Source organism: Amorphotheca resinae (genome assembly GCF_003019875.1).
Source record: "Amorphotheca resinae ATCC 22711 unplaced genomic scaffold M430scaffold_15, whole genome shotgun sequence".
Classification (NCBI taxonomy): domain Eukaryota; kingdom Fungi; phylum Ascomycota; class Leotiomycetes; order Helotiales; family Amorphothecaceae; genus Amorphotheca; species Amorphotheca resinae.
Genome location: NW_020194485.1, coordinates 250537 through 271529, shown reverse-complemented (window position 1 = coordinate 271529; position 20993 = coordinate 250537). Strand labels below are relative to the sequence as shown.

The 20993-nt window shown below is 52.0% G+C and overlaps 7 protein-coding genes across 7 annotated transcripts; 2 read left to right on the top strand and 5 right to left on the bottom strand.

Moving 5' to 3' along the window:
• Positions 1 to 740: 740 nt before the first annotated feature.
• M430DRAFT_111165 (hypothetical protein) lies at positions 741 to 1960 on the bottom strand (the record flags this gene model as incomplete). The annotated part of the gene is made up of 2 exons (XM_024861416.1): positions 741 to 1357; positions 1426 to 1960. The coding sequence occupies 2 exons, from the start codon at positions 1958 to 1960 to the stop codon at positions 741 to 743; spliced, it is 1152 nt and encodes a 383-aa protein (XP_024716476.1).
• Positions 1961 to 3626: 1666 nt separating this feature from the next.
• On the bottom strand, positions 3627 to 5121 carry M430DRAFT_111241 (hypothetical protein; the record flags this gene model as incomplete). The annotated part of the gene is made up of 3 exons (XM_024861424.1): positions 3627 to 3871; positions 3962 to 4352; positions 4471 to 5121. The coding sequence occupies 3 exons, from the start codon at positions 5119 to 5121 to the stop codon at positions 3627 to 3629; spliced, it is 1287 nt and encodes a 428-aa protein (XP_024716475.1).
• Positions 5122 to 5904: 783 nt separating this feature from the next.
• M430DRAFT_148624 (hypothetical protein) lies at positions 5905 to 7904 on the bottom strand (the record flags this gene model as incomplete). The annotated part of the gene is made up of 7 exons (XM_024863134.1): positions 7665 to 7904; positions 7524 to 7608; positions 7446 to 7465; positions 7359 to 7394; positions 7144 to 7305; positions 6771 to 7096; positions 5905 to 6724 (listed from the first exon to the last, which is right to left on the bottom strand). Exons 1-7 carry the CDS (start codon positions 7761 to 7763, stop codon positions 5905 to 5907), a joined length of 1548 nt encoding a protein of 515 aa, XP_024716474.1. The 5' UTR covers positions 7764 to 7904.
• A 344-nt stretch (positions 7905 to 8248) lies between these two features.
• Positions 8249 to 9475, bottom strand: M430DRAFT_31854 (hypothetical protein; the record flags this gene model as incomplete). The annotated part of the gene is made up of 2 exons (XM_024866063.1): positions 8249 to 9124; positions 9185 to 9475. The coding sequence occupies 2 exons, from the start codon at positions 9473 to 9475 to the stop codon at positions 8249 to 8251; spliced, it is 1167 nt and encodes a 388-aa protein (XP_024716473.1).
• A 4274-nt stretch (positions 9476 to 13749) lies between these two features.
• M430DRAFT_23437 (hypothetical protein) lies at positions 13750 to 14708 on the top strand (the record flags this gene model as incomplete). Its single annotated transcript, XM_024864902.1, has 3 exons — positions 13750 to 13770; positions 13899 to 14010; positions 14140 to 14708. 3 exons carry the CDS (start codon positions 13750 to 13752, stop codon positions 14706 to 14708), a joined length of 702 nt encoding a protein of 233 aa, XP_024716472.1.
• A 116-nt stretch (positions 14709 to 14824) lies between these two features.
• Positions 14825 to 17870, bottom strand: M430DRAFT_54536 (glycosyltransferase family 1 protein; the record flags this gene model as incomplete). Its single annotated transcript, XM_024868478.1, has 7 exons — positions 14825 to 15151; positions 15226 to 15356; positions 15411 to 15889; positions 15944 to 16705; positions 16759 to 16872; positions 16928 to 17050; positions 17101 to 17870. The coding sequence occupies 7 exons, from the start codon at positions 17868 to 17870 to the stop codon at positions 14825 to 14827; spliced, it is 2706 nt and encodes a 901-aa protein (XP_024716471.1).
• A 990-nt stretch (positions 17871 to 18860) lies between these two features.
• Positions 18861 to 20389, top strand: M430DRAFT_62255 (hypothetical protein). Its single transcript, XM_024868975.1, has one exon. The coding sequence runs from the start codon at positions 19188 to 19190 to the stop codon at positions 20292 to 20294; it is 1107 nt and encodes a 368-aa protein (XP_024716470.1). The 5' UTR covers positions 18861 to 19187; the 3' UTR covers positions 20295 to 20389.
• The last annotated feature ends 604 nt before the right edge of the window (positions 20390 to 20993 follow it).

Sequence of the window (20993 nt, the reverse complement as noted above, 5' to 3'; positions counted from 1 at the left end):
GGGGGGGGAGGAGGAGGAGGAGGTGAGGGATTGAGATATGGTGTTGGGAGTGGCACACTGGCACTGAAGATTATAAGAGGGTTAATTAACCGGAAAGAAAGGCGAGTTATTTAGTTTGGATGGATGGATGGATAGGGAGGATAGCTTGATTGGATTGGATTGGATTGGATTAGATTGGAAGGTGAGAAAGGAAAAATTTGGAGGTGTGAGGAGTTTGTATAGAGAAGTAAGGAAGGAAGGAAGGAAGGAAGGAAGACATCGCTTAATTGATTAAGGATTCAGGGGCTTGTGTTCACTCACTCACTTATCCACTCACTACCTTACGTAGAAGGAAAAAACCACTCGCAGATTTTCTTTATAAGAAGGGTATATATATTTTTATTTTTATTTTCATATTAGACAAATATATATTAATCTTTGAATGTACGTATGGGGATTCATGTGCTGATCGTTTCGTTCACTCATATCGATTCGATTCGAGTCGTGCCAGTCTCGGGATCTGATCTGATCTGGTCTTGCGTCTCTTGCTCTGGCCAGCAGTTGTGGTGGTGTGAAGAGCCGCACCCCCCTCTCTCTTTCTTTCTGCCCGGGGTGGTATGTGTATATACATAAGCAAGCTGTCCCACTGGATGGAGGCCCCACGGAGAAGAGAGTTTTCTTCGAACGAGACGAGACGCGTGGACATCTGGACGTTAAAAGATGATAAAAACCATTAATGCATTACACCATTCACATTAGCCTTAACACTTTTCTGCCTCCTCCTCCGTCTTGCCATACACGCGTTCCAGAACCTGGCGTCTGTTGGCCTCGACGGCAGCGCGGCGGCGCCGCATCTGCATCCAGATGGTGAAGGGCTGCAGGGCGAGCGAGACGGCGACCCAAGCGATCAGGACGCCAAAGTTCAGACCGAGCAGGTCCTTGGTGCCGAAGAGGATGGCCTTGGCGCCGATGAGGACGTGGCGCAGCGGCCAGGCCAGGCCCCAGCGGTAGAAGTTGCTCAGGAGCTCGATGGGGAAGAAGCCCGTGGCGACGTTGCTGATGACCCAGAAGACGAAGAAGAAGGGCGTGAAGGGCGGGCCCAGCACGTTGTTGACGTTCTCGACGGCCAGCCCGAACGCGAGCATCGCGATCCAGGATAGCATCCAGTAGATGACGTACCCGGAGCTGCCGTAGAACTTGTCGAAGCGGATCTTCCAGGCGCACGAGAGCGCCAGGTACAGCAGCGAGAAGAAGAAGTACACCACGGGGAAGAGCGTCATGCGGTACACGTAGTAGCGCACCGTCGGGACCTTGCCCATCATGGCCTCGTTGAGGCTGTTGAACATGAGGATCGAGAGGAAGGAGATGATGATCAGATCTGTGAGCGTGAGCGGTCAGCAAGGAGACGACAGGGAGGAGCAGAGCAGCCGAGGGGGGCCATCTTACAGATTGTCCCGATCTCCGTCGCGGCCTCTGCGGTACTGGGCGTGTCCGGCGCCGTGTTGAAGAGGGTATACGCGACAGGAATCGGATTGTCCGCCTGCCGCGCCAACGCCGCAGCATTGCCCGCGTTGGACGCCGCCAACGACTGCTGCTTCTGCTTGGTGAACGACATGACGAAGTCGGTCAGGAAATCGAGCAGGACCGGGTAGCCGATCTCGTCGATGGTCAGGGCATTCCGGCCCTCCTCGTAATACACGTGGACCGCGCCGGTCGGGTCGTAGCTGGAGTTCCCGACGTCGTAGGCGTGGTTCATGGCCGTGGTGGCATTGGCCTGGGCGACGACGGCGAACCAGAAATCCTCGTGCTGGAGCGCGCGGCGGACCTCGTCGTTGGAATAGTTGTATTTCGAGCCCGGCTGCGAGACATATCCCAGGGTCTTCTTAGGGTTGGCTGCCCGAGCGGCGGCGCCCATCTGCTGCAGGAAGGGTCCAACCTCGCCATTGTCGAAGTCGATGAGCGCAACAGTGAGGACGGGCATGTTGAACTGGAGCGAGTGGTCGGCGCCCCAGTAGAGGGACAGGATGCCCATGATGATGGCGACCAGGAGGACGATGAAGGCGATGAACATCTTGGTCCAGATCTTGCGCTCGGCGGCCAGGTAAGGCGACCAGAATCCGGGCAGTGGCCGATCCATCAAGGGCGTCTCCTGCGCATGGCCACTGTGGCCGCTGTTCTCGTCGACAGACCGTTCATGACCGCCGTTGACGGCTTCCTCCAACTTTCCATCCATCTTGAGAGTTGAGAGACGAAGATGCCAGCGAGAAGATACTCATGGCACGGCGGAGGAGGATTCGGGGGATTCGGGGGGGTGGTCGAGAATCGAGATGATCGAAGAGAGAGGCGGTGATGGGGGGGGGGGGGGGGGGGGGGGAAGTGGGACGCAAGGGAGGCCGCCGACTAGTGGGATATGTACTTGGTGCAGAATGCAGAACGCAGACTGCGAATAAACAATCGATCGACGCAGAGGAATATTATTGTTTATTGTTTGCGAGTCAGACTCGGCGAGGATGATGCTCCATCATTTCAACGATTCCCGTTTTGGAGCTCTAGCGGACCTCGGTTATGGAGGTCGGGGGAAATGGTTTCTCAATGATACCCCGGACAACAGTGGGGGGGGAAGAGATATCGGGTCGGGTCGGGTCGGGTCGGGTAGACCATGCGAGCCGAGTCGTGGCCATGGATATTGTAGCTTCATTGCCACAGTATTTCCAGTATCTTTGCTTGCTTCTCGAGTGCCTCGCTGAAGTCCAGTTCATCCCACGGCTTCCAGTGCGCAACTACTTCCCACCAAGCCTCTACCCCTCGATCATCCAACAGCCAGCCACAAGCACAGACAGCTTCAGCCCATCGAACCGCCGAATATGTTTGTTCTCCAGGCACTGATCCTCTGAAAGAAAATCCACAGAATACTCCCTCCCGTTGCTAAGGAAGCCTCCCCTCCCTCCCAAACATAAATATCAAGCATCCTGTCTTGTCTTGCTATAGCTCGTCGTCCCTGTGACAGCCTTTCATCAATGTCTTAACCAAACCATCGGGTTGTCATATAGTAAAACTCATTCGACTTGTTTTTCTGATGATATCAAGCTTTTTCCTCTTGATCAGCATCTTGCGGAGTAATGTAATGTAATGGTTAGGCGATAACGTCGTCGTTGAGTTCTTTCTTTCTTTCCTTGGCACTACTACTGGGGTTGATGTAGCAACCCGCTCTTGCTAATAATAAGCGTAGTTTCACTGTGTGTTCGTTTACTATTTTTGGTATCTCTCTCTCTCTCTCTCTCTCTCTCTCTCTCTCTCCTTTTTTGCATGTCTCGCTTTACAAAGTACGGATGGGAGGTTCTGAGTTTTTCACAGTGGTACAATAGGGACACAAAATAATTCATCACGATTATGTATGTATTATTATTTCTCTTTTCGGAACTCATTTCAAAGCTCCTTGCGCCTGCATAGAACCCTTGCTTTTCGCACAGCGAGAAAATAGTCAAAAAACGGGTCTATCGAGGCCCATACGTCGCATTAGAGTTTGCAGGAAGCGTCGCATATTATTAGAAGTGCTTTCTTGATCTTTTAATAGCAGCCGTCCGAACTTGAACAGCTCCCCTACTCCAACGCCCGCCACCATATTAATTAATGCAGCGCGCACGAACCTATCCACTGCCCGGGCCCAGCAAGCCCACGGCCGTGCTGTTCAGGCTGAACTTATAGCTCGCCTGCAAGACGTAGGGGTCGCCGCCGGGCCCGTAGATCTGCTTCTCCCGCCGTCCCCACTGCGGCTGGTTAATGCCATCGATCCAGTCCTCGACCTCCATGACCACGCAGCCGTACTGCTCGATTACGCGCGGCCGCTCCGTAACATTGAACAGGCCCTGCGTTGACTTGAGCGCCATCGATCCTATGCTCGCCGTGTTAGCCTAGGGGTTCTTCTTCTGGTCCAATGTCCGTCTTGCTTTATTTTTTAGCCAGATGCAAGAAGGGGACCCACCATTCATCCCACCGCACGAATACACCTGGAAAGCCTCTTGGTCCGTAAAGACATCGACCTGGATGCCGCTCCACGCGCTGCGCAGGCGCGCCACCGGGCCCGCCTGCCGCCAATCGTAGGGCTGCTGGCGGTTCGTCAAGAAACAGGTGTCGTAGCCGGTGCAGTTCGCGCCGCAGTTGCCCAGCAGCGCCGGGTTCGTGAAGTTGGCGCCGAGCTGCTTGGGCGCGGTCCAGAAATCGTTCACGGATTGCGGCGCGTTGGCGAGGATGTCGCCGGTTGGGATGAGGATCGGGTCGGTGCCGACGCGCTGGCCGCCGTAGGGGAGCCAGAGGGAGTGATTGAGAGCGAGGGCCGTCTCGTTATTGGCGAAGCCGTCGAGGTTCCAGTATGTCTGGATATGTGTTAGCCATTGAAATCTGCACATGTATGTATGTATATGTATGTATGTATATGGATATAGAGGCATATGTGATATCTCCAACCAAACACCCCCCTCGAGTGACACTTACATGCGAACTCAACATAATCGGCGTCTTCTTCTCTGTCGGCACAGCCACCATCCTCAGATCCCAAGTCATATTGCCCAGCGTATACGTCACATAACTCACGACCTCCCCCGGGAATCCCTGATCGCCATCCGGATCCGTGAGGCTGAAGGTGATACTGTCCTCCGTATGGGCGACCACCGTCCAATTGCGCCAATCCCAGCCATCAGGCCCGCCATGCAGCGTATCGACGCCCTTGGGGCTGCCCGGCTCGGGGTTCTCATTCGGCAGCACATGGAACGTCTGGCCATCGATCTCGAAGCTGGAATTGCGGATGCGGTTGGCGTAGCGGCCCGGCACGGCGCCGAAGTGCGGGTGCTGGCGGTCGACGGTGTAGTAGCTGGCGTTGTCGAAGCCGCCCACGACGTCGCGCTCGATGCCGGCCGTGTCGTTGAGGAAGAGGTTCGCGATGGCCGCCCCGTATGGCACGAACAGCGCGCGGATGCCGGGGCCCCGGATCTCGTATTTGCCGTGCACGTCGGGGCCCCTGGGGTTCCCGGCGATGGTGGCATTGCCTACGGTGCCGGTGAGCACTTGGCCGGGGATCTGGGGCGTGGCGGATGCGAGGGAGACCAGGAGGGCGGCCGTGATGGAGGACGAGGCTTGCCACAACATTGTGAGGGGGTGAGGAGAGGAGGAAGAGGGAGATGGAGAGGAGGAGGAAGAGGAAGAGAAAGAGGAAGAGGAAGAGGATAGACGCACCAGCTCACCAGACTATCTCCAGTAAAGCGACCATCCCTCTCTCTTTTATAGCCCAACTAAACCCTTCCCCCAAACCCAAACCCCTCGTACAAACTCCCCGCCCCGTCCGTAGCTCCAAACCGGTCCTTTGTCATGTCTTGTCCCCTCGACCATCGATCGACCTCATCTGCAACTACCTTACCTACCTTACCTACCTATCTTCCCTGGATATATCCATCTGACGTGAAGTGCCGGCCACTGACATCTCTCCCTGCTCGGCCCCAGATGCGGGGAACCCCGCCGGGGAGCGTAGATCAGTTCCTGGTGCAGTGCAGGACGATACAACTTATGCAATATACGTATATTCGCCCACCACTCACAGCTCCACGCGCCGAACCTCGGCTCTACTCTAGGCCGGAGTTGACCCGAACCCGGGCTTTCTCACCACCGAACTTGGCACATTGGCACAGCGTCCGCAAGGCTTGAACCACCCATGCAGCGTACATTCATTCTTCTTCTACAGTCCACTCACTCCCCCAGAAATACGCTACTTACAGCAGAATACGCGCTCCTCATGCCGAAGCAGAACTACTTCGCCCTCGTTTGCCAAGGGCATATGTATATATATCATCAGAAACCACTTCCCCCGTCCTAGTCCCTCTCATCCTGATCCGTGTCCCCAGCAGCTTTCATCCTCATCCCCCAATTTATCTATTCTCACGCATCAATCAGGTTCTCCTCGTTCCCCTTCGGCTTGCCATTCTCCTCGGCATTATCCCGGGTGTCCTTGTTCCCCGCACGTCCCTTGCCCTTCCGATCCGCCCGCTGGTAGAATTCAGCAAGCACCTTCTGTGGGATTCGGTTGAGCAGTTCCTTGGGGTAGATCCGCAGCAGGCTCCATGCCTGGTCGAGAGACTCGTAGATGGTTCGTGATTCGTACGCCGATTGCGAGATGAACGTGCGCTCGAACTTCTCCAAGAACTCCAGGGAGAGCTTGTCCTCCGACGACAGCGCTTCCTCACCGACCACCGCCTTCATCGCCGCGGCGTCACGACCGATGGCGTATTTGGCGTACAGCTGGTTGGAAACATCGCCGTGGTCCTTCCGCGTATGTCCCTCGCCGATAGCAGACTTCATGAGACGGGAGAGCGATGGCAGGACGTTAATCGGGGGGTAGATACCCCGGTTGTAGAGCTGACGATCAATGAAGATTTGACCTTCCGTGATGTAACCCGTCAAGTCAGGAATGGGATGCGTGATATCGTCATTAGGCATGGTCAGGATGGGAATTTGAGTGATCGATCCATTCCGTCCCTCAACACGACCCGCACGCTCGTAGATGGTCGACAGATCAGTGTACATATAACCGGGGTAACCACGACGACCGGGCACTTCTTCACGCGCTGCGGAAACTTCACGGAGAGCATCGCAGTATGCGGTCAAATCAGTAAGAATGACCAAGACGTGCTTCTCCAGCTGGTAGGCATAATATTCAGCAGTAGTAAGCGCGAGACGAGGGGTAATGATACGTTCGATCCTGAGAGATGTTAGCATGGTCCGATAATCGAAGTGGCTAGACGTACGTTGGGTCATTGGCCAAGTTCAAGAACAGTGTGGTACGCTCCAGAGAGCCGTTCTCCTCGAAATCTCTTGTGAAGAATCTTGCGGTTTCCAAGTTAACACCCATGGCCGCGAAAACGATCGAGAAGTTCTCCTCATGTCCATCATGCACACCCTTGTTCGTAACACCCTGCTTCTGGACCAGACCAGCTTGTCGACAGATCTGAGCGGCGATCTCGTTATGTGGTAGACCCGAAGCGGAGAAGATGGGAATTTTCTGTCCACGGGCAATGGAGTTCATGGTATCGATGGCAGAGATACCCGTTGAGATCATCTCTTCGGGGTAGACCTGTTCTTCTTAGCACATCCCGTGTTTCTATATAGCAGGCGACTTACTCGAGAGTAAGGGTTGATGGGACTGCCGTTGATGTCCAGGTAATCCTCCGCGAGGACTTTGGGACCCTTATCAATTGCCCTTCCTGATCCATCGAAGATACGTCCCAACATATCCTCGGAAACACCGAGCTTCAGACTGTGTCCTGTAAACTCAACTTTCGACTATATGACCATCAGCTTTTGCGCAGCTCCCTGTTGTATCCTGTATCATTTACCTTCTTCACATCAATGCCAGATGTGCCTTCAAACACCTAATCGCTGTCAATATCGTGATAATTCTCCACCGAGCCAAGGCATTATACCTGCACCACCGCACGAGTTCCTATCCAGGTCTCAAGTCAGCGCATAGCATATCAAAGCCATTGAAGGACTCCGCTTACCTCTAGCTTCAAGTACCTGCCCCGACCTCTCGCTGCCATCGGGCAGCGTCAAAGTAACAATCTCATTGTATCGGGGGAATTTGACCTATTGCCCCATCAGCATCCTTCGCTCCCCTTGAATCACCATCTTCCCAAACTCACATTCTCCAAGATAACCAAGGGACCGTTCACGCCCCCAATGGTATTGTATCGGATTCTGGGCGTGACGCTATAGGACGACGACTCTCGGGGGTCTCCCATGATGGCGGCGCGGAGGGCGTAGGTAGATCGTGGCAATGGCGAGCTTCAGCTTCGAGTCAGCTCCAACAATCGCAGAGCAGTGTTGAGGAGCGAGACGTTAGGCGCGGAGTGCGAGGTTGGAGAGCTGTACGGAGCACAGTATACTTGATTCCACTGATGGAGCTAGCTTGAACGAGATAAGCGAATCATCCTCACCTCACCATCACGTGCGATCCAGGTCTTGGCTTTCGACGGGGCGTTCTTTGAATTTATTTGCTATGCGAGCTATTATCTTTCGATTTTACTATATTATTGCAATCTCTTCGAGTTCATATTCTCTCTATGGTCAATGATCGAATGTGCACTGGTACCAGTGTTGTGCCTACCTACGCAATTATTCCCCTAGGTAGTCGATTATCAGTGATCTATCCAAGGTACTGTGTAGTAACTTCAACTTTGTTCCGGACCTTTTGCTCTTGTGTAATAGATTTCGTCTAGATATGGACTCATAGACTTCGTCTCCTCCTTCCCATGATTGCCTTCCCAGCACTACTGGCATTGGGCTTCCCAATCTCTCCAGTAATCCACTCCCCAATCTCAGCCATCGCATCCAAATCCACACCTGTTTTCATCCCTAGACTGTCTAGGAAATATAGCACGTCCTCCGTTGCCACATTTCCTGTTGCTCCGGGACTATACGGGCAGCCACCAAGACCCCCAACACTAGAATCAAACGTCCGGATCCCATGTTCCAAACTCACAATTGTATTGACGAGCGCCTGGCCATATGTGTCATGGAAATGCATAGCTATATCCTCATTTCGTATGCCTGCTGCCTGCATCGCCTTCAATAAATTTCTGGTGCTGGGTGCTGTTCCCATTCCTGTTGTGTCTCCAATATCAATTTCGTCCGCTCCCATCTCAAGGAGATCAGTAGCTATCTCAGCTACACGCCGAGGGTCGACGTCTCGGCCTTCAAAAGGACACCCTAACGCTACGGAAATGTATGCCCGTACTCGCAGGCCAGCCGCCTTGGCGCCTAGGATCACATCTTTAAATCGCAATAATGAAGTCTCAATATCGCAGTTCAAATTCTTTTGCGTAAAGCTTTCTGTGGCGGCGGCAAAAACGGACATTTCAATGTAAGGCTTATTTTGTGCCGGACTTTTCGCAGTTTCACCTGGCGTAGGTGATTGAGTAGATCCGAGTGGTGATTGGGGCTGCGATTCGAAGGTATTGAAAGCCGTGGGGTACTTTCGTAGGATTGACATTGCGTTCTCAAGCCCCCGGGCATTGGGAGCGAGAAATGAATAGGCTATTGGTTTCTGACTTTCCGATGGAAGCTTGAGAATATGCTCGAGGATCCCATCCGAGTCTGCCATCTGAAAGGCTCAAGTCATCAGTGCCATGCCACTTCCTCTGGGTGGGGTGGGCAGGCTTACCTGAGGGACCCATTTGGGAGCAACGAAGGAGCCAGCTTCGATGTCTGTCAACCCAGTCTTTGCGAGCCGCTCAATCAAGTCTATCTTCGTCGCCAAAGGGATCGTCTTCTTCTCATTCTGCAATCCATCTCGAGGCCCGACCTCGACAATCTTGACGTGGTCGCCGGTGGTATGATGTGTGTGTTCGCGCGATTGATTGACAGTGGGATCGGCCGCTGTGGCCAGTCCTCGTATCTGACGGATGCGCAGACCGCGACAGCCGCGTTTAACAAGAGGTCGTAGAAACAACATGGTAAATATCGCTCACGGCATGGTACTGAAGACGAAGGTGGCGTTGGCTGCAGCGGTTGGTGAGTTTATTTATGGGTATTCCATTTCTAATCACTGCCATTGCGGGGAAGCTCGAGCTCGGGCCACATTCGCATGGTTCGGCTCGGCACAGTGCAGTACGGTGTCCCGTTTGACCAGGTCCGGACAAATCATGCTTGGCAACGCCTGTTCAGACATTCTCTTCCCGGGCTGGACCTTTGGTGTAATGTTCCAGAAGCAATTGATGATGTTCTGCAATTCTTCGAGCAAAGTTTATTCAGTGTTTTACCAGATGACATCTTTCGTATGCCAAACAATCATCATTTTCGTGAAATAACTTTGCAGAACCTGGTCCACGACTCTCTCCTTGATCCAGCTACTTTCCTTGAGGGGCAGCTAGAGGGCTTTAACACATTCCCAATACTCCGGGTAATAGCCAGACAGTTCCCAATCGAAGAGTGCAACGACTTTTGTGAATATTCCTTGGAGCAAGATCGCAGTAACTTATAACCACTCAGTTCATCAGTGTAAAGCTGTGCCATCAATGCAGCCAATGGAAGTGCCTTTGATTGTCCGCACCACTCTTTCCTTCATAATTCTCCACTGGAATCAGTGACTGACCTAATATGAAAGGTGATAGAGGTTGTAGACCCACTTGCGAAGACCCCGCGATAAATGAGAAATGATTTTGAATGATTTGTTGCTGTGGGGCCTCGCTTGCCAAGTCAGGCTCAGGGACTTCTGCTATGTCGAAGCTGGTGGCCCAAATACTAGATATCAAGAAACACTTGTAGAAAGATTGATAGGAGTGGGACTCGCTCGAAAATGGATGAAATTAAGATTGTGAAGAATGAGCGAGGAACCGTGAGGTTTGCTAGGGAACAAAAACCTTTTTTTTTGAGAAAACAACAAACAATATCAAGGAGAGTTTGCTTTAGATGAAGAATACAGATTCTCGATAATCCCGTGGAGAGCCAGATGCAATCTGAAGGAGGATCGTTTTTAAAGAAAGATGTCCCCCCCTTAAACAGAAATCAGCTTAGGCGCCTTCCATGTCTAATGCAGAATATCAACATCGTATTAGGTCGAATTCATGTCCATTAGACATGTGTGAGTTCTTTTTGATCTGTTGGTTTCTGTGGAGGGATCGAGGCTTGGATGTTGCCAGTCACGTGCATCAACCGTACCTGCAGGTGAGGAGATGCCGGATTACCTAAGACAACTACAATGACTAAGCGGAAACGGATGTCTCCTTCAACGACACTGCACTTATCACACTTCACTTCGCTGAATCTTCCCCTCTCCAAGTTACATGAGCCACAAGCGTTGCTGCTATAGCTTATAAAAGTGATTTCTCTGGTATGCGAGTCAAACGAGATGCTGCAGAGATTAGTGAATCGAGGTTGAAACATCAAGACCAGCAGCGTGAGTGTGCGCTGTATTACCTGGCCAGATGCAGGACTTGATTCCAGTTTCCGATGGCCATCTGAGTCTCGATATCCTGGGAAGCTCCCTGTCATGTAACATGCTAGAAGAAGTATTGCAAGTGCGTATATTGGTCCTCGCATTTTCTCACGAGAGAGGAAAGTCCTTTGCGAATTTGCTGTGCTGTGGAGAAGAAACCGTACAACTCCTTACTTGCTTTGCTCTCGGGGAGATTTCTATCGAATCTGAAGTCATCTAGATATCTTGAAGCATATTTTCAAGGCGAATGGAGGGGGATCGATCCGCCGATACAATACATGTTGTGGACTTACTTCGATATAGCTTGCGATGTTAGTGTCGTGCACACGAATGAAGGCGGCCTCGGAGATATTGACGAACAGATGGTCATTTTAATCTCTTTCTAATCAAAAGCTTTCCATTGAAATCATTTGATAATTGTCCTTGCTGTCCCACTTTGGTCCAAGAAAGGTTGTTCGCGGCCTCACCTAGCACCTTGTTAAGAATGGCCCTTTATATATTCGAAAAAGGAATTTGCTCATCCCAGCTACTTTCGCAGCTGGCATTCTCTACCTGTCTTTTAGTTCTCTATGGATTGAAGGTCCAGCATTGAATACTGTCCAACTTCGGCTGGGACGAGCACACTGCTGAATGCAGAATATAGCGCTTCCACCAATAGTATCCGAGTTTACAGGTTTCATATCTGGTCAACCAGATCTTCTCATAGCACCAAGCCCGTCTCGTACGCAATACTGCGGTAACATCTCACCTTTAACCGATTCCTCGGACGGCTAAACACCTGTCCAGCTTGAGCCGCGCTTGCCGTGCCGCCCCCCCCCCCCCCCTCGTTGGCATGGACGCCCAGGATGCGTCGAGCCCTCGCACTCCCGGGTCGTGACGTCCTATTCCGTGCCGGGCGACTGTAACCTTCGCAACTCGCCACTCATAGGCCCTCCTACATCAATGCTCTCTTGATCTAACGCGCGGGCATACTAGCGATCGGTGGCTGTTCATCATGCAAAGGCGAGCGGGGGTGACTCCGGAGTGTCGTGTGCTGCCAGGATTTTGGAACAATGTATACGGCAATTGCAAATTCCGTGATCACGGAGCGCGGTCCTCTGTGGGGGGTGACGGATGGGTATAAGTTCAGCTTTATGTAAATTCCTATAATCACTTTTGCGAGCGACCGGAGTAGCGTCGAATCGAGCGCTCGTTACTCTGTTTGGAAGCATTGCTAATTCCATATCGGACACTAGTCAACGCTTTGATAAGCCATTGTCTGCTGATGAGGGAAACGAATTCTTTGTAGGTTGTCGTCATGCATACATGCTACTAATCAAAGCGGCCGAAGGAATGAATCAAAGGGCTGCTATGGAGTGGGAAGAGCCGGACGATCGGGTCCCGGGGCTGCCCGCCCTCCTGCTCCTCTAGCGAAGGATCTTTTAGGTACTTTCTAGTGAATATTCTTTTTTGTTGTCGTTGCCGTCGTCGTTGCTGTTGTTGTTGTCGCTGATGTTGTCGTTGTCGTTGTTTTTCTTATACCCACGTATAGTGCCGGGTACAGTCACAGAAGCGGTTCTGGATTATCCCTAATCCGAGGCTTGCCCAGTCTGTCTGCGAATTCTACCCGACTTCCTTCCATGATTTCGGCATCGATATCGTGAAGATTTTCCCTAAATAAAGTAGGAGAGAGGGCGGGGGTTTTGAGATCTTTGTCAAAGAATTCGGGAAATTGGCGGGGCCAACGGTAGACGGCGAGTATCAACTTTATAAGAACACGAGGTCCTTACAAGCTGCCACAAGTCATCTAACCACCGAGTCCCGTAACTAGGTAAACCAGTAACTAACGAGGTATTGTCATACCCTGTGTGGTTTTAGCGTCCATCAACGGCTGTTGCAAGCCTTCAGCCTCTTATATGCATCACCCTTCATGCAAACCCCGTTCATCTTGGGCATTAAGGGAGATGCGAGAGTTTCCAGGTGCACCGCGCTACACGGTCACGCGCATTCGGTTTCTCGTGCTATATTGCTTTTAGGTTACTTATTCTAGTCGTTTGGCCAATTTATTCAAGATCGTTTCCTAGTGGAGCGAGATTTTGTTCTGCATCTCGGTTACAGTGGCTTGACGTTGTAGACCCTTCAGCTCAAAGGGGCCGGGGGCCGGCGAAGGCGTTCGCTCAAGCCCTAGGCGGCCAAGGCGAAGGGGAGCGCGAAAAGGCACGTGGCAACGATTGCTATCCATGCTACAGCACCCATTGTTGTCGTTGTCGTCGCCCTTGTTGTTGCCGTTGTCGTTGTCGCTGTCATTGTCGTTGATTTAAGCATCCTTTTGATATTGCTTTCCTCCAAGACGGCTGATTCCAACACGCAAGTAGCATAGCCAGCCAGCTCCTAAAGGGCCCTACGACTCGTCCGGTTCTTTACGAACATCGTTAATTGAAGTAATGCAAAGAAGAAGGAGGAGGTATTTAAGGCCAACATAAATCCCAACATAAATCCCTAATTTCCTTCTGTCTCAACTATCGAAATATGATAATAGCTTACAATAAGTACGATAGATCCAGAAAGAGCTCTAAAACTAGGAGTCTAGACATATCTTTGGAAGATATTCTAAAGTAATTTGTTCATATAGTGCGATTATTTATTATTCAAGTCTGTTGGAGCCTTGCTTGGCATATAAATGTCTTTCCAGATCTTGACCCTTCTTCCTTTTTTTATTTTTCTTCCCCATCGAACAAGAACCTAACTGAGTGCTCAAAAACTCAGACCCAAGCCTTTTGATATTCTAACAGACGAAAGGATATCTCAAACCTATGCCTCTAACGGAGCAGCGCGTGAGTTATTCTTCTCTCTCTACTCCTAGAGCGATCTTCATTGATGGAAAGTATTCATTTTATGCTGGTCCTTCAGAAGTCATGAATCACATAAACCATTTAGATTGAAAGCTAACCAAGTACTGGAGGAGGAGGAGAAGAAGGAAAAGAAGATCGACCTGCCCTCTGAGCGGTCGGGAAAGAGGACCGAGTTGAGGGCGAAGAAGGAGAAGGCAAAGAAACGAGAGCGGGCTGCCGGCCGTAAGCATTAGATCCTGCATCATCCCCTCATCCGTCTTCACTACACCTTCTACTCTTTGCCCGCACCTGACCTCTCACCCCCCTACTCTACTACCATCTTTGCATTATCAAAATTGACTAAATGAATAGCGGACGAGAGTGGGCCAGCTCGGCGTCGACAGAGAAGATCGAAGAACATAAGAGACGATGAGAAGAGCCAGAAGGCTGAGAAGAGGGAGAGGAAGACAGAGAGGAATAGGCGGAAGAGGAAAGTGGTAAAAGAGAGGCGCATGAGAGCGAGGAGGAGGCAGGCTGTGGAGGAGATGCAGATGATGGGAAAGAGGGAGGAGAGATACGAGGGGGAGGTCTCGGTCAGAAGCTACATTAGTACTGTTTGGACGGCGACGACCGGGATGGGCGTGGGTGCTTGGGAAGAGGGTGATGGTTGGCGCGCTGGGGAGGGCTGGGAGCCCGAGGACGACGGTCTGGTGTCAGCTTCTGATTCGGACAGTCACGAAGACGATGAAGATGATGAGGAGGGTGGGGACGAGGAGATGGAGGACGAGGATGAGGAGGAGGTTAACGACGAGATGGAGGTAGATCACGTTGAGCACAGTCCCCAACGCAAGTGGGATGAGGACGAGGATGGAGATGATGGCCGTGTTTGCCGTGTGGGTGCTGTTCCTCTCACCCCAAGCTTCGAGTTGGTCATGCGTTGAGCTTTGCAGCATCGCTTCATTATATTATGGTGGGCGAGATCTGCTACCTTCTCTCTAACTTTTGGCTCTTGTAGGAATTGCAATTATGATCCTTTTGCAAACCCCCGGTCGCGAACTCATTCAACGCCATACTCCTTCCATCTTTTCAAGATCTCCTGCTTCTCCGCATCGCTGGCTCGCTCGAAAGCCGCCAGTCCCTGCCTCATCCTGACTTCCAAGATCTTCGCCTTCAGATCCCGGTCGAAGCGCTTCTCCATCTGCTTCTCGACGCCTTTGAGAGTGTACCCCGGAAGTCCGACGACCGCAGCCGTGGACTTGAAGACGAGACCACCGAATCCTCTGCCCACGCCTTTGCCGAAACCTTTCACCCCTTGCTTCTTGGCATCTCGATAGGGATGTGTGACGATACCTGTGAAGCCGTCGAAAATGTTGTACACAAACCCCTGGTGGAAATCAGTACTGGTAAGAAACACCCACACCATCTGGTCATTCATATGATAGACAGAGGCCAACTAACCTTCGCAGCGACTTTGACTCCACTCCCAAAACCGGTAATTTTGTCCCTCCTCCTCACTGTCTCATCGTGAAGAATGAAGCTTGGGGCATTATTGAAGCCATTCGCTAGGTTATAAAAGAACCCAATAGGAGCTACCGAGTTGTCAGCTTTGCCAAAAACGCGCGCTACCTTCCGGAAGAACATACCCTTGAAGCCGATGCTAATGATAGAGACAGTAAACCGCTCTGTCTGAATAGCAGCCTCAGACACCTTGCCGTGCTTCTTTCTGCGTGATGCACTACTGGCAGCGGATTTCGACCTCTGGACCTTCAAACCGGGAGTCCCGGACTGCATCTTCTCTCGCTTTGCACGCTCCCTTTTACTGGGGAGCGTCTTCGAGGCCATCCTATACGCCATCGACTCGAGAATCTCCGGGGGATACGACATTGCTGCCTGGACTGGGAACTGTACAGGTAGACTCTCCAAATCCGGGATTTCTGGTTGCGGTTCGGACTGAGAGTCCTCAGACTTGGAACTAGGCTTCTGGTGACGGAGCTTCGCCAGGTTTTCAATGTAGGTGTGCGTGCTGATCCAGGTGTTGACGAGGGTGAGGGTGATGGAGGCCACGGCTCCAGAGAGCGGGTTGCTGGCTCCTTCGTCGATATACCAATCTCTATGTTTGATTCTGCTAACTATTAGTATAGACACGGGGGACTGGATATTGAAGGGGGATGACTACAGCTTTACTTCGCGCAATGTCAATAGCCCATTGTCAATCAGTGTCGTTGTGGCCAAAGCACTCAGTCTCAAATTTGTCTTCCTCACGCGCCATACAGCGACCTTGTCTGGACAAAGCAGACAGCGCATGGAGTCATAATTGAGCCATTGGTGAAAAGATTTCGACGCCTCACCACATCCATCTTCGCCTGCAATCTTCTCGCTCATCTTCTTGACGGCTGTTTGAATATCGGGTCCGAGGGCTTTAGTAATGCTCTCAGCGAGCTTCTCCTCCGTCAAGCTCTTATACGGCACGGGTTCTGGGCCCGCTCCTGCACGGTACACCATGGAGCCCCAGAAGAGCTGGTCTCCAAAAAAGGGGACTATAATAGTTGGTTTACCCAAGCTAATCCCAATGGCGGTGGTGCCAGCCCCGCCATGGTGCACGACGCACGAGACGTGTGGGAAGAGCCAGTCATGCGGACAATTCTCGAGGAGGAAGACGCCTTCGGGGGCATCGCCTTCTCCTAACCCGCCCCATCCTTTCGATATCAGAGCTCGAACGCCTGTTCGTTTCACGGCGCCAAAGATGATCTTCGTAAGTTCGGCAGGCTTGTCAATGACGATGGATCCGAACCCGATGTAGATGGGAGGCGGCCCAGCCTTTAAAAATTCGACTAAGTCGTCGTCTGGCTTATAGTTTGAAGCTGCTTTCAAGAAGGGAAATCCGGTGATGTTGATGTGAGATCCCCAATCGGGGGGTTTGGGTATGAGGGCTGATGACCTGCAGCATCTTAATACATGAAGGAAGGTTGGGTGTTACATAACGTGCCTTACCAGAGGTATGTGAAAGGGACTTTCAATCTTGAGATTAACATGTGACCCCAAAGAGGACTTATTGCCTCTAGGCGGAGCGTATTCACGCGGAATGCGTTGATAACATCGCCAAGTCTAACAAACCTAAGTTAGCCAGCCCTCTGCTGTCTAGGTATGTGAGATCCCATACCCTTGCCATGCCAACAGTTCCATTACAGTATATGACATGTAATTGGCAAGCTTAGGATCAAACTCATCTCCGTCGAGGGCAGCAAGCGGATGTGGAAAGTACTGGGTTGGTGACCATGGCATCCTATTGACTTCCATGTCAGCTCCGTTCGCAGCGATAGCACCAAGACCTACGTGAACATCATATGTAGCGGAATGCCCAGCTTCTCTGCACAATGGATATGTCCGTAGCTAGGAGGATTCGCAATGATAGCGTCCGCAATGAAAGAACGATCCGCCCACTCCGCAAGGTTCTGCGACTTCGCCGTGGTTTCATCCGTCTCGTCCCCCATACCATTCCCAGCTTCAACGCAACTCCTCCAGCATCCTTCTAATATCGCCTCAAAATCCGCTCGGCGTTTCCCCACATCTCCTGCCTTCCAACTCTCTCTTCCAGGGAGCAGTCCAGGATTCTTCACCATGTACGCCATCAGCGTCGCGGGGTCGCCCCCTATGGAAAAGAACTCCAGCCCATTCTCCTCCACGAACTCCTTGAACGCCGGATGCGTGCATATCCTCACCCGATGCCCATACGGCGGTTTACTAAGGATCTGGCCGATAGCCAGGAAGGGCTGGACATCGCCCCTCGAGCCCACGATCTGGATCGCGATGTTCAAACGCGGGACACCAGAGTACCTCTTCAGCAGCTCCTGGAAGTGAGCCTCGTAGTTCCGGTTATTCTTGGTCAGTTCCTGGCCCATGGGAACGGACCATTGCGCTCTCTTCTGCAGGTGGTTCATCTGTCGCTGAGCGCGCTCGGTCAGGTGCACGTCGACGCGGCCGCCGTGAGTGACTTGCTCTCTCTGGTGGGAGCCCTCGTTGGCGACGAATACATGGCCGTCGCCATCCTGCTGGGTTCTCTGGCGCTTTGGAACGGGCTGTTCCGGGTCTCTCCCCTTGGCCATTGTCGAGCCTTCACTTGTAAGACCACGACTCTAGAAATGCCAGGACGGGGCCACGGCTTAGGGGGAAAGCCTGAAAGAAAAAAGTTCAAAGAAAGACTGAGTGGGGGAAAGTAAACATGGAGGATCACAGAACAACACGGGGTATATCAATCTTCACTCGTATGATATCATTGACACTGTGGGTCATATCCGCCACCAGATTCCTGTCCCGTGTATGGTAGATAATCCTCTCGCCTACGGAGAGTTCGGTACTTGGGGTCAGGGCCCAGGGGGGCCAGGTCTGAATTTGCCATGACCCGGCAAAGCAGGTGTTCAAACCTGAAGTCGATGCCGAGGGAGCCGCAAGATTAGATATAAGCCCGTCTGCGAAATGGCGCCAGAATGGTGGTAAAAAGAAGGTTAATTTTTATCGAACTACTACGTCAGACTCCTTTAGCATCCCATTGTCCACTAATCGTAGGAGTAGCACGCTGATCAGTAGATAAACTTTGGCACGATGTGGAGCGGGGAGTTCGGAGTAGTCTCGCCCCCGGAAAGGTCGAGACCCCATATCAGACGCCCTGTTATTATGGGCTTTTTTGTCCGCACACCCAAAATCCCGATGCTGCAGATTTTTTTTTTCAATATACCGGCATCGAGACGCAGGGGATATTGGGCTTCGATCAGCAGAATGATTCTGTTCGTGATGTTTCTTTGAAGTGCAAACTTCAAGGTAAAGACCCAAGTGGGTTTTCATAGTGAAAAGTCGTGCCGTGCCGCACGTTCAACTCCACTCGTTCGTTCGACTCCAGAAATTCCCCAGCTTTTTCTTCCCTATAAATAAGTACACTCCGCACGGCAGGGGAATTCTACAGTAGAGACTTCTACCGGGTAGGTAAAGTTGCAACTTAAAGCTCAGTGCGGTGTAGCCAGTGCTGCAGACCCCTGTGAACCCTGTCTTTAGCAATGCTGTCTCTCGTTATCTTATCCAACCATGGGGGCGGTGCGGTAAACGAATGCAAAACAACACAGAGCGAGTCAGACGTACGTATATAAGGCAACTTTTCTTTATCTCCCTGTTATTTATTAACTCTCCTCTTTTGCAACTCATCTCAAAGGGTGAAAACCAAACCTCATTGAACAGCTATTATCACGCCTCTGTCCCCGCCCATCGCAGGGCGCCGACAAGGCACGAAACCCCGACCGTCCTTTCCAATGGCTCGATAATATCGAAAAGCAAAAAAAGAAAAAAGAAAGAATAGAACCGCCCCATCTTCGCTCCTGCTCTTTCTTGAGGTCCTTTCTCTGCGTCATTCCAAATCGCCCAAGCAACCCAAGATGGCCGAGAGCGAAGCTTCTGGGGTCGTCGGCCGCCTGCGCGCAGTCTCCGTCTCCATGGCCGGCACCGTGATGAGTCTCAACCCTCAGCCCGGCATGTGGGCAGCGACGGGGACCGCGATCGCGTACGCGCCGACGCTCAGCGAGCTTCGCGCCCCGGTAGCTGGGGGAGAGAACATCGAATTCAACGAGCATGGCTGCAGTGCGCGGACGGTCGTCACGGACGACACCGGAGCGCTCTTGCTCCCGACCACATCCAAGACCGCGGCCCGGGTCCTGGATGTCGAGCGTGCGGAGGCGGACGAGTTACCGGTGGTGTCGACTGCGGTGAGGAGGAGGCCGACTTTGGCGGAGCAGGCGCAGTCGGAAGAGAAACATGGGTGGGCGGAGACGACACGGCACGGTTTCAAGGCGATGTGGAAATTCATCACGACGCCCACGGGATTCGTCATGGTGATCTACGGGCTGAATATCGTAGCGTGGGGCGCGATGCTTTTCTTCCTCCTCCTCGGCGCCGCGCCCGCCATGAACCATCCGAGTAAAGATGCCGTCGACTCGCCGCGCAAGAAATGGCTCGAGGTCGACAGCCAGATCCTCAACGCCCTGTTCTGCGTGACGGGGTTCGGGCTCGCGCCGTGGCGCTTCAGGGATCTGTGGTGGTTGTTCGAGGCTAGGATCCGACACAATCGCTATGCGATGCGGCGGTTGAGCGAGCAGAACAAATCGTGGTTTCGCCCGCCGGCTTGGTATAGCAGCCAGGAGGACGCCGCGGAGAGCGGGGACGAGGAGGAGAAGAAGAAGAAGAAGAGAGTAGTCACGTTTACAGGAGCGGTGGCTCCGCCTACGAAGCTGTGGAAGTTGTCGTTCGTGGTGTGGATGATGATCCTGAATACGCTATTCCAAGCAGTGCTCTCGGGCATGATGTGGGGGTATAACCGCATCACTCGACCGAGCTGGGCGACGGGCACTTTCATCGGTCTTGGATGTGGAGTGAGTTTGCTCGCGGGCCTGATGATGTGGTGGGAGGGCCGCAAGGTGAAGAAGATCGAAGGGCCTATCGTGAAGGTTGTGGAAGCTCCGAAGCTTGAGACAACGTCCGGAACCTGATTCTGAATTCGGCCGCGGATAGGAAAGCATGCACTGTATACCTCTCAGCTGGATAGTGACTTTAGAAATACAACTCATGCTTATATCAAACCTAGAAAAGCAAGTTTCCAAAGCTATTAGACTGAGAACCGCTGCAGTCTAAGTAAGCCTCAGTTATCCTCTGCTTGCTCCCTAACATAGAATCAATGAAGGTGGAGGAGGAACGAAGACAGATCTCTTTTCTATTTCTTTTCTTTTTTTCGCCCCCTCTCTGAAATAGCTCAATTCTTGTGTGTTACGAAGACCAGAGTATCCCTCAATAAAACTTCCGAGCATAATAATAGTCGCATCCTCATTTCTCCATCTGGCACACATTAGTAATGAAATACACGATAAGGGATGATTCAATGTGAAAAAGGGGGTAGGTAGATTCCGAGTCTCCACGGCACTTTCGACGTGGGTTTCTTTTTCTTTTCTATTTCGATGAAGATTTCAAGACGCATAGATATGGTATGTACAGGACGGTTTCATTTCCTCGTTCATATCATGTTTATTTAGCCCAGATATTTCCAGGTACTGCCAGTGGATTAAGGGGTTGAAGAGGGAGAGAAAAATCGGTTTTGCTGAATACCGGATTCACTATATCGCCCCATTGACCAACAAACGCCCTATTTATAGACTGTAGGAAGCCTGACGTAGGGAGGAGTAGCTAGATTAAAC